The sequence below is a fragment of the Danaus plexippus genome, chromosome 5 (genome assembly GCF_018135715.1).
Source record: "Danaus plexippus chromosome 5, MEX_DaPlex, whole genome shotgun sequence".
Taxonomy (NCBI): Eukaryota; Metazoa; Arthropoda; class Insecta; order Lepidoptera; family Nymphalidae; genus Danaus; species Danaus plexippus.
Genome location: NC_083539.1, coordinates 1,867,818 through 1,883,148, shown reverse-complemented (window position 1 = coordinate 1,883,148; position 15,331 = coordinate 1,867,818). Strand labels below are relative to the sequence as shown.

The 15,331-nt window shown below is 30.0% G+C and overlaps 1 protein-coding gene across 1 annotated transcript in view; it reads left to right on the top strand.

Annotated features, from left to right (window-relative positions):
* The first annotated feature begins 392 nt into the window (after window positions 1–392).
* LOC116769237 (CCR4-NOT transcription complex subunit 6) overlaps window positions 393–15,331 on the top strand; it is a 103,093-nt gene continuing 88,154 nt past the window's right edge. The window contains exons 1-4 of the mRNA XM_061527769.1: window positions 393–516; window positions 8,623–8,738; window positions 8,989–9,182; window positions 11,941–12,116. Of these exons, the coding sequence (XP_061383753.1) occupies window positions 8,631–8,738; window positions 8,989–9,182; window positions 11,941–12,116 (478 nt within the window). The 5' untranslated portion in view covers window positions 393–516; window positions 8,623–8,630. The remainder of the gene's footprint in view (window positions 517–8,622; window positions 8,739–8,988; window positions 9,183–11,940; window positions 12,117–15,331) is intronic.

Genomic DNA, 15,331 nt, shown 5'->3' with positions numbered 1-15,331 from the left:
CAAAATTGATATCTTCAGTGTATAATAATCATAAGAGATAATATAATATAAGTAATTTTGGTGAAAGTCTTAATATACAGCATCCAAAGACAAGTAATGTTAATTTACTATTTAATTATAGGTAATCAAATATATTTTTTTCATCTTACTGGACGATATGTAATGTTTGCAATTAATATGAATAATATTTTATGCATTTATACGCATTTCAATTACATAGTTATTTTAAATAAATGATTTCTTAATAACAAAATAATATTTAGTTTAATATATTTATCATAAGGTCGAAATATTTTATTTTTATTAATTTTTATCATCAAAAAATGATGAACGATTGTGAACGCGACGTATAAAGGAAAGATTCTAGAATCTGCCGCTTATGTCGATTGTCGCTGCAGTCGGTAAATGGACGTTTGATGTGGTGTTTGTCAAGATTGTGCTATTGTGTGTTTACAGTGATTTTTATCCCGTGACTATAATCCGGATTGAAGTTAACCTTTTAAGGAGTAGATGAAGGTATATATTAGTATACTATATAAAAATTTCGTATTATCATCTTCTTTTTGCATCCTAAGTGATTTGGCGCTTGCACCGTCAAGTCAACTGTGCGTCGACCCATCTCTTTTATGTCAGCTGTACACAAAGATCATACGCATTTACATTTTAGACGAAGAAATAATGAATTAAGTTGTCATTATTTATGATGATTAGGTCTTGTTACACTGTTAGAAGCCTACGATGTAGAATAATTCCACTCTAATCCTTAGGTTTACCTCCTTAACGACGGAGGTTATGGAACGCTCCCGTTGTCACTCTTTCTTAAGCGAAGATAATTTAGCATATCCAGACTTTCTAACACCCCTAATGACCTCTCGCAGTGATAGAAAGGTACCATTGGCCCCGTTTGTGTATACAGTAGAGTAAAAACAACATATCAGTGTTTCGTAGATAAGTAGCTATAGCTGCCGAATATATTCGTATGTTGTGATATAACTCGTCGATTAAAATGCATTGAGTCGTTCAGTGTTGAGTGTAAGCATGAAATGTGTTCACATTTCAACTCAATGTCAGATGATTGTATCACAGTGACACTGGCCCCAATTGCAGCTAGCAACTAAAAGACTCAGTAAAATTGTCCTTATCTTGTCGTATTTATTTACAATTCATATTCGAAATTGTCACAGTTGGATTAAATTCTCAGAAAAATTTGTGAGTCATGTATACAGTAAATATTATTAACATGTCATATAGAACAAAAAGTTAGAAAGCAAAATAATTTACAAAGTTATTGCATCCCTAAGTAATATATATATATATATATATATATATATATAATATAGATATATTATAATTTTCATTAAATGTTGTAACTAAAATTAAGTATCTTTAAATTTATAGTTTCATTGTATATTTCACAAGAGTTGTTAAAATAGTACTCTAATATGGCTTACTGTTATTTTTACAGGGATATTAAAACCATTAATTTAAATCAAATGTCCCTACAAATGTTGTTAAAAGTAGTTTTAAAATAATTTTTCGATAAGTGAGAATGAAACAATCTTTTGATTTCCTCTTAACTTAGGCGATATATTAAAAATTTACATTATACTGCAAGGGCTATTAAAGTAAGTTCATCGGGGAAATCTTTTCAAGCAAAATAATTAAATGCTTATAAGGGATTTCTTAAAAAATTTCAAATAATTACAAAGACAATACAATTCTATGCTAATTCAACAGTGTACACACTTACCTCAAGTAATTCTTGCTTAAGACATGTAGTAAAAGTTGTGAAATGACAAAACGGCTAATAAATTTGGTAACATTAGAGCCTTTATCAATTTTTTTGGCCAACACATACGTATTAGTTGTCATTTAATACATACTTTATATATAGTGAAATATTTCATTACTTACTCTTATACACAAACTATATTCTATACTTAGATGAAGTACTCAAGTAAAAACTAATTGTAATAATTCTTAATATCCTTATAAATCATCCGAGATCGATTTCAGGATTCTTTTTTTTTTTTTTTTTTTGTTGTTGTGTAACAGATACTTAAAATGTGAAATTAAATTTCAGTATAAATTTGAATATCAATCTAAAAATTAATATATTTTTATGTCTAATTTATTCTCTTATTTCAAGTAAACAACTAATTTAATGCGACAGTATGGCTTATTTCACATTTCAAACCATACACTTGTATCTCACAAAAATCCTATAAAATTTTGATGATATTGAACAGAAATAATTGCAAGTATTGAACCAAAAAAATCTATTGTTTTCTGTATTATTGCCAATAGCCGTGCTCACACAGTAATTAATCTATCGGTACAATCTTTGATTAGTTTTGTGAGGAATATATTTACGAGCTGTCATTGTATGTTGAAGATAACTATTATTTATTACCAATATTTAAAAACTTATTGGAAAATTCGAAAATAATCACCGTATATCTATTATTATTGATAGCAGACTGATTGTGATCATTTTTTTTTTCCACCTATGTTTAGAAACAGACACTCACACATACATGTACACCCACATACATAAATATGTATATAATTAATATTATTACTACGCCTGAACTGATAACAATACAATGAAACATTCTTGCCCTTATCTTATATGAATCAAATTAAAATCAGATAATATGTTAGGTACATAATGCAAGTGCCGAGTCTTGTAAGGAGTCCAATTCAGAAAAATCGTTTATGAGATTTGAATATAGTATTTTTATTCAGCATTATCTATTAATACCAAATACTTATCAATAGTATTATAGTAAAAAGTTCCGTACGTCGTGTCACGTAGATACCGTAAAAGTTTGACGTAATAACAAGCAAGCAAATAAGCAATACATATAATGTGAGATATGTCTCTAATAGTCGTATTATTTTATAACCAGACGTTTTATACATAGTTAAGACGTAATTAATTTGTTTTTATTTTTAACATGAAAATATTCATATAATGTAAAAAAATTATTAAAAATTTTGTCTGTTTGTATGTTTGTTTCGTGTGACGAAGCCTTTGTTTTGATCAAGCTTTGTTCAGGTCTGCTAGTTACGGATACGAGTGTTTTTTCTAAAAATAATTTTGGCCGTATCCGCGGGCGCCAGTTAGTAATTATAATAAATTTAATGAATCACAAACATAATCTAATAATAAACTATTTCGCATAATTATGTCTGTTTGTTTACGTAAAAGCGAAGTCTCATGATAATGAAAATTTTATTATATTTAAAAATAGATCATAGGCATTAGTTGTCATCAAATAGTTATATTGACACTCGTGAGGCACTAAATAGAGTAATCATAGGCCAAATATGACCTACATAATTTTGGAAAACAGCTGATACTCTTATACTAGTTAACTGATATTAACCAAACATAGCCGAGAGCTTGAGAAATCTTGCTTTCAAATGAAAGGAACCTCATCTAAATCGGTCTATACTCTACAAGTTTGAGAGCTATGATGCCACGCACGCACGCACACCCCTCTTTATTGCGTCGAGGCTTAAAAAAAGAATGAAAAGCAAAATGTACTCTTGAATTACTGGTAATGAGTCTTAACGCTTTAATTGTAGTGATAGGTTATGCTTAGTCCAAGATGCCATCGTCACACTATACGGAGCGTTAGCAGTTTCTCATTCATAAATATTTACACATTAAGTCTTGTATTAACGTAGGTTATCGTGTGGGAAACGGGAAATGATTCGTATGTAGTGTAACTATGCAAACTTGTGTTAAACATACTGCCTGTAATATGTATATATGTGTGTGGAGATTATGCTCAAAAAAATATAATTCTAATCAGAATAGTAGCTTCAGACTGAAGAATACATATATATAATAAAATGAGTTTTGATTTTGAGTTGAAAACAAAAAAGGTAATAAAAAAATCTTATTAGATTCTGAAAATAACTTAATAATTATAATTATAATTAAATTTGATATATTTAACTTGCCGCGTAGATGTCCGAGAATTATTCTATTCTTTTTTATACACCCCATAAAAGAAAAACGATGTCAATAACAATATGTAACTAAAATAGATGTTGTTTATGTAACATTTTTATATATTATTAGTAATTGGTGTTATACTTAAATGACCTGAACGTTTCGTTTAACTTTAATTAGCCGTTAAATCCCGAGATAATCTATATTGTGGTTACGGAGATTAGCTCAAATAGAAAAAGAAATCTATATACATATACAGCCTTCTTTATTTGTAAATCAGTTTAATTTTAACGATACGATTCTTACTGAACTATCATAGAAATTATATATTCCTAGCATATTAAAAATGAATACCAGTAACATGGAAGCTTTTGTAAATAAAAATCTTGTTATAAATCAGTATTATTCCACACTAAAACATCGAAGCAATATAAAGTTCACTAGTACCCGAAATAGAGAAATTCATTGTAACGATAAGGGTTTCCTATATTGATAATTGCCATGATATAAGCATTCGTTATTTTCCTCGACCCAACCACGTATTTTATCTAATAGGATTTTAATGAGAATAAGTCCAAAGTACGTTTCAATTGGCCAACATCAAAATATTTATAACATTCTATTGACGTGTAATTTTCTTGATCTGTCCCGAAATTGATCGTGATTCATTGATTTTAATAATTGCGGTCAGTGAGCTTACTTCAATTGTTTGTTGCTACGTAGTACGTACGTAACTTTTACCGTTTCTTCATCAATGACCTACGGTTATACTATCACGTGCGAAGATTTACGAATGCGATAGTATAGCCTTCGTATGTATATGACAATTCAACCTTGTGCTAAGCGTACCTTTTATATATATATTTGAATTTCTCATAATTTCTGATCACTATATAATACTGATGTTCCAATATTTTTTGCTTTATTCGAGCTAAGTCTTATTCGATTAAGCTGGGAATACGAACACGTACAATAAATATGAAAAATATCTGAATACTTACCTTAAAACCGACAGTTTTATATATACAATTTTTATATTCTGTACTACGTTACGGAGTACGTACAGTATTGAAGTTAATTGCTTAAGTTATCTGTCTGAAGCAGCTCGCGCGATCATTGCTTATATTGTGCCTTTTCTTTCATGGTATGCTGGTCTATTTTAGGATATTTTACAAACGATATTCGAATAAATATACAAATTATTTATTCTTCCCGCAGATTTATTGTTTATATATAATGGAATAATAATCTTTATATTACCGACGTTGTTCTCACTTTTTCATCGCCAAATTTTGATATCACGCAGATATTTCGTTAATAAAGTAATGTTAAAGCAAAAATAATTCATAAAATATCAATGTAAATTATATATATATGTATTTGATAAAAACCACAAAGTTAAAATGTTTACCACAAATCAGATAGATTTGTTTCAAATTTTTTTGGTCTCATTTTAACCTTGATTATTCCAAGATCGCATTTGTAAAAGTCGTTTGTAGGTATTTAGCTTTATATTTTATAGGAATTGCTCATTATATAGATATACCTAAATCTTATATTCTTCTATACATAATTGTGATTTTCTACAAATTCAATTTCTATATACAAGGAATAAAATTTACAACGGAGAAATCTATCAATCGAACTGTTGAACATTTTTGATGGCCACAACATTGAGCAACAGTACTCACAAAAATATAGTCCTTGACTTGAATGGATTAGAAATTGACCCGCCTATGACACAAGAGAAGTAACAATTCTTAGGTGATTAAAAAATAGTTTTTATACTGGATTTTTAAATGCGAGAGTTATATGAATAGCGTTCGATACAGGACAAGTTTCGCTCCAAATAGGTACTTTTTGTAAATATATTTAGAAAGGTAAAGTTAAAATCTCCCCTCTACTGTATATTTACCACAAGTTCGTCACGTCACGTCACAATACATAAAAATCGTCTACGTTTCTCATTCAATACGAATTAAATCTACGTTAATAAAATAATATGCGGGGATATGTGAATAAAACATGGAAACATAATGACATAGTGACGATGCAAGCTCTTGGTCAGCATACAAATCCTCCAGATATACTTCCTCACGCAAGGTGTAACTGTAAATTTTGCTCAAGCAAAAGACGTCCAAAGGAACGTGTATTTAGCACAAATGTACTAACAGTATGTGTATATAACGTGAAAGTTCGCGTCGCGTACTGTGTTCGCTTATTACGAGAATAATTTTGGCTTATAACTCACTATTGTCAGTGGGTCAAACTATGACACGGATCGGTTGTCGACTTAGAATTTAGCAACAGTCTGAAAATTTTATAGGAGGTACATTATTTATTAAGGTCACGCTTTTAATGAGATCGCTTTCTAAATATCTATTCACCATCAGCTATAAGACGGTACAACAATTATAATGGCTGTGATATTATTATAGTTTTTAAATCACAAATAAATAGCTATGTATTTTGTGAACAATTATATAAAAATATATATTAGATCGCATGCTGTGACCCGGGATTTACACTCGCGTACGAGTCGCGAGACGAGGCACGAACCGAAGCATAAGGTGACAGTTTAAATATTCGCTCGAGAGTGTAAATTGCCGTTCTTATTACGAGTGTATTGAGACTGGAATCGTTTGTAGTTTACACTCTCGAGCGACTATTTAAACTGTCACATTGTGCTTTAGCTCGTGCCTCGTCTCGGGACTCGTACGCGAGTGTAAATCATGGATCAGAATTTCATGCAAATGAATCATTGTTCTTCAAATGAGTGCAGTCAGTAGATTACTAAATAAACAATAGTTTAAAAAAACTAAAAAATACGCTTTTTTATAGAACACCGAACTGAAAAATAGAAAATAAATTTAAATTAAGAAGAGTGTTAAAATTTCAATAAGTATAAATTAATAATAGTGTGAACAAAAAAAAAAATATTTTAAAAAAAGCATGGAGTCCTTTTTAAGATATTATCGAAATGATAATCACTACTCATATCTGTCAATAAAATATTTATAACTATTGACACCAAGCACCCCACGCTTTTTTTAAACAAAGTATTTTTTTTTATTCACACTATTATTAATTTATATTTATTGAAATTTTTAACACTATTCTTAATTTAAAATAATTTTTTTTTTCTATTTCTTAGTTCGGTTTTCTATAAAAAGCGTATTTTTGAGTTTTTTTAAACTATTATTTATTTTTTACTTTTTAGTTTGGTTTATTTATAATAGCTTGTTTTTATTTAATTTTAAACTATTGCAAGACTCATGATGCGAATCATCAGAGAGTGCTTTACGTTCGAAAAAATTTTTTTCGCCTCATTTTGGCAACTATTTTTAGTATTATAGCCTTGTTAGTTAACGGAATCAAGATATTTTGCATACTATTGTCGAGATAACTTATGGAGATTAATTATATACTTGCTAAATATTAATTTAGTGCAATAGAAACGGAAAAAAATATCAAAATAGGTCAAAAAAAATTCCTGTCCATCATATATGACACTCCGGAAACACTGTAACTTATGAGAAAATCAATTTGTATTTGAGTTAATTATTTTTTTTATTCTAATCGACAATTGCAGATCATCGAATGCGAATGGCAAATTAATTCAGTGTCATTTAATTACAATTAATACATTAATTAAGTTTCTTATCTTATCGACTATAGATGAAAATTATTTAAATTAACAAAAATCATATTTTGCAAACTGAAAAATGGAATAATTTTATCAAATTAGTGTATTGTCATCGGTCCTCGATAAATCTACAAAGTTTGAACGATATCTGGCCGTTTAAAGTGGGTCAAAATCGCGCCCAAAGACGTCGGTTACAAATAAACATACATGTGAAGCTAATAAAAAGCGTGTAAAACAGGATAGTTTTTATTAATATTAAATAATCAGCTTCCATTATACAAAGAACTATTTCAGATGAGATTAGAAAAAAGCTAAATGTTTGCAAACTTGAAGTACCAACACTAGACAAATTAAAACAGAATTACAGGTTTTTCCGGAATTTTTAATTCACATAGATAGGCAGACCCTGGCTAATGCTGGGATAATTGCCAGGAAGAAGAAGATAGATTGTGGAAATTCCGATTTGTTATAAATTTCACGTAGTTTCGTTGTTGAGAAAAGAAAATTTGGTTTAAAAATAAAATACAAAACATATAAATATAAAGCTAAAATATAAAATAAATAAAATATATATTTTTATTATGTATAATTATCTAGATATTAACGTTTAGTGTTCTCGGTACAAATTTTCCATTTGATCTGTATATTTCAATAGATAATTTAGTATTTACTCAGTAACCATAAGTAGTTAAGTTTAACAAACTCTATCTAGGTTACAACAATAAACTAAAATAGCTAGGATCTGATTTTTAACAAACATTGTATGAGGTACACAGTTAGTCGTATAGTTTTTAGATAACTTAGCAAAATTTACTCGTATAAATTGATTTGAAATTTACATACGTTGAGTAATATGAATTTCATACATCAGAATTTAAGTCGAATGTTCTTTCGTCAGTTGTTTGTTATTTTTATTTATTTCAACCGTGTTCTCTAATACTCGTATCCTAGAAGCCGTGTTTTTAAACGTATTTAAAATTGAAATTGGTCGGCCATATTGTTCTTGTAGGTGACAGAATGTCTCGCAACAAGGACCGGCATGAGGGCGCTAGTGGGCGCACGTATCACATTATGTCGGAAGCGGAGCGGGCATCTGGCAGGCGCGGAGCCTGGGCAACGCTTGAGGTAATATATAGGAATTTACATATATGTGTAATACTTGTCGTATCGGGAACAGAATATATACAGCACATTCTTTTGCTAATTAAAATTAGAATACAATGCCTTAATACCGAATGTTCTACATTTTCTATAATGCAACTGTAAAAAACATCGTATTTTTTTTTTACTGTCCTAAAATAGGTTACGTATTTACAAGTTTTCGTAAATATCATCATTATCCTAGAGCATGGGGTCATATTAAACATAATTCCAGATAACAGGAGGTGTGCGCGCGCTGGCGCCGCAACTGTTCCAACTGACGCACCTGACGGCGCTGTATCTGAACGACAATTCCCTGCAGCGCATACCTCCGGACATAAACCAGCTGGTGAACCTTCACACGCTGGACATGTCAAACAACAAGCTGAGAGCTCTGCCCGCGGAGTTAGGAGACCTCATACAGCTCAGGTGAGAATTCTGGCCAAGGTTTGCGGAAACTCTAAAACCTTGGAGTTCATGCTTTGACACCATCTCACATCCATACAACCAGCTCTGGATTTGCTTTAACGATTTTTTTATACAATTTCCTCTCATGTGCAAAAAAATTGTTATTTATAATTTTGGCTACAAGGAAGGCATCAAAATATAATATTAACGATGAAAATTCATAAACATATCAGTCTGCTTTATAGACTACCTAGTGGAATCATTTTATAAGTTTTTTTTGGGGTTTTTAACTGTTCTTTAGGGCTTCATTTGGATATATCAATATATAAAAATATGACCAGTCAGTTTCGCAGACCGTATCGGCTGAATTGAAAATAAATCATCGAAATGTATGTCTCTTATAAACTATTCGATTCTATTACAAAACACGTAATGCAGTCTCATTGTATACAAGACGGGTTTCTCTTAGAATAATCAAATATACCACAACTAAACAGAATGGCTGTTATGCAACACAGCGGGCTGCGCAGGCGCATACATTTGATTACCGAATGAGCAAAAAAATCCGCCATTGTAGAGTGACTTTCATTTAAGACGTAATTATGGCAAAACAAAATGCGCAAAACGTTCCTATTATGCTTTGTGTAAACGTACTAACTTTGCCCGCGAATTCACCCGCACGGGATAATTATTGTAATGTACATTTTTATTCATATAAAGATATAAAAAAGTTAAATATAAGTAGCCTAAGTTATTCGTTATTACATCAGCTATTTGAGCATATAAATCCCGTCAGCATCGGTTCAGCGTTTTCAGACTTTAAGCGGAACAAACAGACAGATGTTGCGATTGCACACATATATACGTATTGTTTCAATAACAATAACAATAACTGATAACTTATCTAAATGTATGTATTATAAATAAAGAAATGTCTCGGGTTTTCCTTTTATGCAGGTGTCATGATTGTTTTTATTATTTTAATAACAAAACAAACAATATTTTTAAAATTAAATTAAATTTCTTAACATATATTTACAAACTACCTTTTAACTGCTACTTCGTCCACGTCGACCGGAACTGGGCTCAGATAGCAATGGATAAACTGTGCTAAAACAATAAATAGGTTAACCAACAGGCAACGACATCTATCGTCTGCTTCACGTAGTTTGATACAGGTTACACTTGTTTCATTTCCAGGATAAGTTATAGCCTATGACATATTCTGATGTCTGAACTATATTACAGTTAAGTTTCATCAAAATTCGTTTAGTAGTAAAGAACAACAGATATACATACGCCCTAACAACAATTTATATACATATATATATTATATATATTGTAAAGTATTTATTATATTAATTCAAAGGTCATTCCGCTCAGTATCAGCTCGTAGATTATGATAAGTAGATAAAGCCTTGGACAGGCTGTTATATTGTCGTCGTACAGACGCAAGGTCACTGAACTCGAGATAACAAAATATATTAGTAAACATACGAATATTGTTATTGTATGTGTTTACGTTTAAGACGCAGTTTCTTTGGAAACTTGTTTAATGTTGCTAAAAATTTAATACTTTATTTTATTGGTGTTTAACATATCTTGTAATTAGGGTTCCGTAATTAACGGGTAGAACGAGACGGTATAAGTCAGCTCCTTGTCCGCCATAGCCATTTAAACATTTGATATTTTAACAGCTTTAGTATTCCTGTTACCGCTCTTATAGTCTAAGAAACAGAATTAAGTTTATATTTAATGGGCTTCTCATACAATTCAAGATAATTTTTATCACGTTTTTATATGTAGATGGTACGGAACCGTGAATGCGCGAATACGACTCGCACTTTGACTGTTATTGATAAGCTGTCTTCAGCCCTCTATTTACCTTAGTTTATATTTGGTGGTAACATCCGCAATAGTAAGAACTCAGACTGGCGTCTCTTTTGCTTTCAGTACAAGCAATTTAAGTAATAAAACAGGTCAGATTCATTGTAGGAAAATATTATTAGATAAAATTGAATCATTTCAAAGCAAATGTCACTTAGTAATTTATTATGACAATAAATTAATTTGTTCAATAGACATTAATGTATTTCTAAAACAAAAACTTTTTACTTCCAAGTATCACAGAATATATTTACATTTAGTAAGGATTATTTTTATTTACATCAGTAACTATGTTACATGATATATATTATAATTTTCTCCAATCAGATTTCTATATTTCTGTAGTTACTAATAATTATTTATTTTTTCATACAAATGTCACTTTTCTGTTTATAAAGAAATATTAATATATGTTGTTCTAGGACTTTCAGAATTCACAAAACGTAAACCAACAAGCAGATAAAAAAAAAATTCCTTTATAATATACATTTCCTCTTCATTTATAACCAGTTCATTAACGAGGAGTTTGCTAAAAAATGCTATCTATAATTAATGTTATGGTGTTTGTAACCTTCAAAATGTAATTATTACTTGCCTCTTAAATAAGTGTCATTGTCTTTAATAAGGATAAGATACAATAATATGCGTGAAAACAAAGAAACTGTAAAGATATATTTTAATTAATTATTTATATTAAATTCTCAAATTCTTTGCATAGTTATGTGTATTTTTCTGTATGTCCTGGCATAATAGTTTAAATCAGAGGTTCTAAAACTTTTCTCTCACATTCAATATTGCGCATGCTTCAGTGTGTCCATTGCAACAACTTTGAGAATCCATGGCTATACTATATAAGAATTAATATTAATATTGTTTTTATCTTCTATTCCAGAGAGCTACACCTTCACAATAATTATTTAAGAGTACTGCCTTATGATCTCGGGAAACTGTTCCATCTCCAAATGCTCGGTCTGCAAGGGAATCCGCTCAGTAAAGAGATGCTCTCCATTTACAATGACAGCAACGGTACTGCCAAGCTGTTGACCTATCTACTTGATAATATGCAAGGTAAGTTATACTTTATTACAATACAATCATATATATTACTATATACGTACATATTAATTGCAATATTGTAGATGTTTTCAATTTTCCGAGAGATGGCGCTGTCCCTCGATATTATTTGGTTTCAGTGCCATCTGTTGGCGAAGTTTGTGATTACTATTCTATGTTATTTCTACATCATTTCTTGTATTGTTCAACGGATGCCGCTTTTAACAATTTCATGTGTACGAGAGATTTTTAATATTTAAAAGGTCAATAATTGATATCGTTTTATTTATACTTTATAAATAAGTAAGATTTTTTTAAATTAATTGCTTTGAAACTTATTGGTCTTAATTATCACACTCAGTATATTATACACCTAGTGGTTTGAAATATATCATATGTATTTAATTTCAATGAAAAGTAAGTGAGTGACATACGATATTTTTATAATTTTCTATTTTGTTTCGTATCTTTTAGAAGAGATAATTTTATGATAAAATTAATATAACATATAAAAATATAAGACAATCAAGGCTGTCTACAAAAAGTGTGTACATAAAATTTTACGAAATATTTTAGAATTTTTAATTAATAAACACTTAAAATTATCTGTTACTGAATGTTCATAAATAATTATAAAATAAAAATTTTATATAGAATTGTTTTTCCTGTTTGATATTATAGACTAATCAATATTTTTTCCTGTTAAAATTTATAAACCTATTTGTTTACAACTTGATAAAAAATATAAAGATTTTTATTTAAATGAAGTTATGTTTATTTCTTTAAAAAAGATTATTAATAATAAAGAAATTCTCAATTAAAGTTGATATTTTTAAAAAGAAAAATATGGTAACTATTGACAGCGCCATCTATGATCTGTGTTAGGTCATTACATAGATTTTTTTTTTTATTATACTGCCACTTGAACCCCCAACATTGCGGGATGAATTATAGCCTATGTTATTCTTAAGCATGAACTATATTAATAAAAGTTTTATTATGTTTAGTGAGTTTTCCTTGCAAGAGTACAAAAATGTTCATACATACAAAAATTTTGTCTCCATTAACGTGATAGGTTTTGCTTCAATTCAAAAACAACTGCTAATTTCAATCCTCGCCTGCCACTTTGTCTGTTCTTTTCGTAGGTTTTCGTCCGGCCTTGATTAATTTTTAAAAATAAGGACCTTTATTATTAAGACATAAAATAGTCTGTTTTAACTTGATTCCTTCTGGATGTCATCTGAATCGGTAAAATGGAGATTGTCCCGGTTATGTAATTACCGTCACCAAATAATGCATATACGTACAGTTTCAAAGGTAATGAGATCAAAGATTTTCGCGAGTATTCATTTAAATGAAACTAGTATTATTCGGATTTACTACGCGGATTTTATTATTTAAAAACTACATAATTCACACCTCGTCTGCCCGTGATCACGGTTGCTGCAAAGTAACCGAAACGTCGGGATTATGTAGTTTTTAAATAATAAAATCCGCGCAGTATATCCGAATAATACTAGTTTCATTTAGTTTCAAAGATTTTATGTATAAACTATCTGTCATTTACATTTCGGAGTTTACGATTCCATTCTATGGAGAAAATTAAATTTTAATTTTCTGCTATTGTATTGTGTAACTACTACAATTTAATTAATTAAGAATAAGTCACGCAAACCAAAACTTTTCAAACCATATATGGAAACATCTAAAATACTGTTTTGTTTTAAAAGCGATGATTGCAATTAAAATGATTATTAAGTTCTTAACAACTAACTAATTTATTACCTGAGTAGTGTAATTATACACAGATATTGCCTTATAGTATTTAAGACAAAAGATAAATATACTCTTAGACTACTGGACCTTAGACTGCGAGTTCGTCCGCATGGATTACTGAGTAAGAGAGGTTTGTAAGGGGTTTGAAGCAATCTATATGCATCTATAGTGTGCGTCACGTGACTTCATAGCAATAAAAGACGAGAACAACTATAATGAAGATAAAGTTGTAGCCCATGTCTCAATCCGACGTCTGAACTACATTACTGTAAAGTTTCATCAATTAAGATTAAATAGTTTTTGCTTGAAAGACCAACAAACATACATACATCTATACATACACCTTTACAAACTTACGCATTTGTAATGTTAGTATGAATAAAATTCAAACAATCGATATAAAAGGAAAGTTTGAGTGGACTGCACTTAAAGTCACGTGTAAATTGTAGCACTTCAAGATCCCGCGGTCCACTTCCTAAGGTCGTGTTCGTACTGAATAAAAGTAACTGCGGAGCCAGGTCTCTTAACGTAAAGTCGCGGTTGCACCAGACTTGCCACTACCAAACGAATTCTGAGATATTTGTCTCTTTCACAACAATAGCCTTAGAAAGTGTGGGAATATACATATAAGTTATTGTTTAGGACTCCGTCGCAGCTTCCATTAGACGCTTTGACTGTGTACAAACATATCTGGTAGTGAATAATTAAAATCTTTCACCTTTTCCATATTCGCTGGCTAAAAATTAGGAAATAAAACTGTAATGGAGTAGTTAAAATTTAAGATATTTTCGCGTTTTTCTCACCACCGTCGTGTTTAATGTTAGGTAGCAACGGTAACCTTTACCACCGATACTAAAGGATGTTTGCTGTCAGTAGAGGACAAATAACTCTGGCATTGTTTGAAAAAATTGTTACTTTGAATGGCGCACGCGGACGTCCATTTTATTATATATATATATATATATATATATATATATATATATATATATAATAAGATTCGCTGCTTAAATGGACTTAATCTAACTATGTGGTATAAATTTCGATTCTATTACCAAAATCCCTTAAAAAGGAAAGACTGAATTAGGTATAATAAAATTAAATTTATTTCATATTTATATAAATAGGAATAAAAAACAATAAGGAAAGTATTAACCTAAGTTACACTGTATTGCATCAATCCGTTCTATTGAGCCTCCTGGAAACCAGTCCAGCCGTTTTAGAGACAATCCGGAATGAACTGACAAACATATCCATATGTTATATAAAACGCGGTTATTTTAACATAAAAAACTGACAGGCAGTTTCATTTAATTTAACATATTTGATTATAATCCTGTAAGTAAATAATAATCAGAGCATTTAATGATCATAACTCCAGCCAGCTTTCTATTCCCGTGAAACCGCAGTTTGACGGTTGAATATTTAAGATTCAGTTAATGACATTTAATCAAATC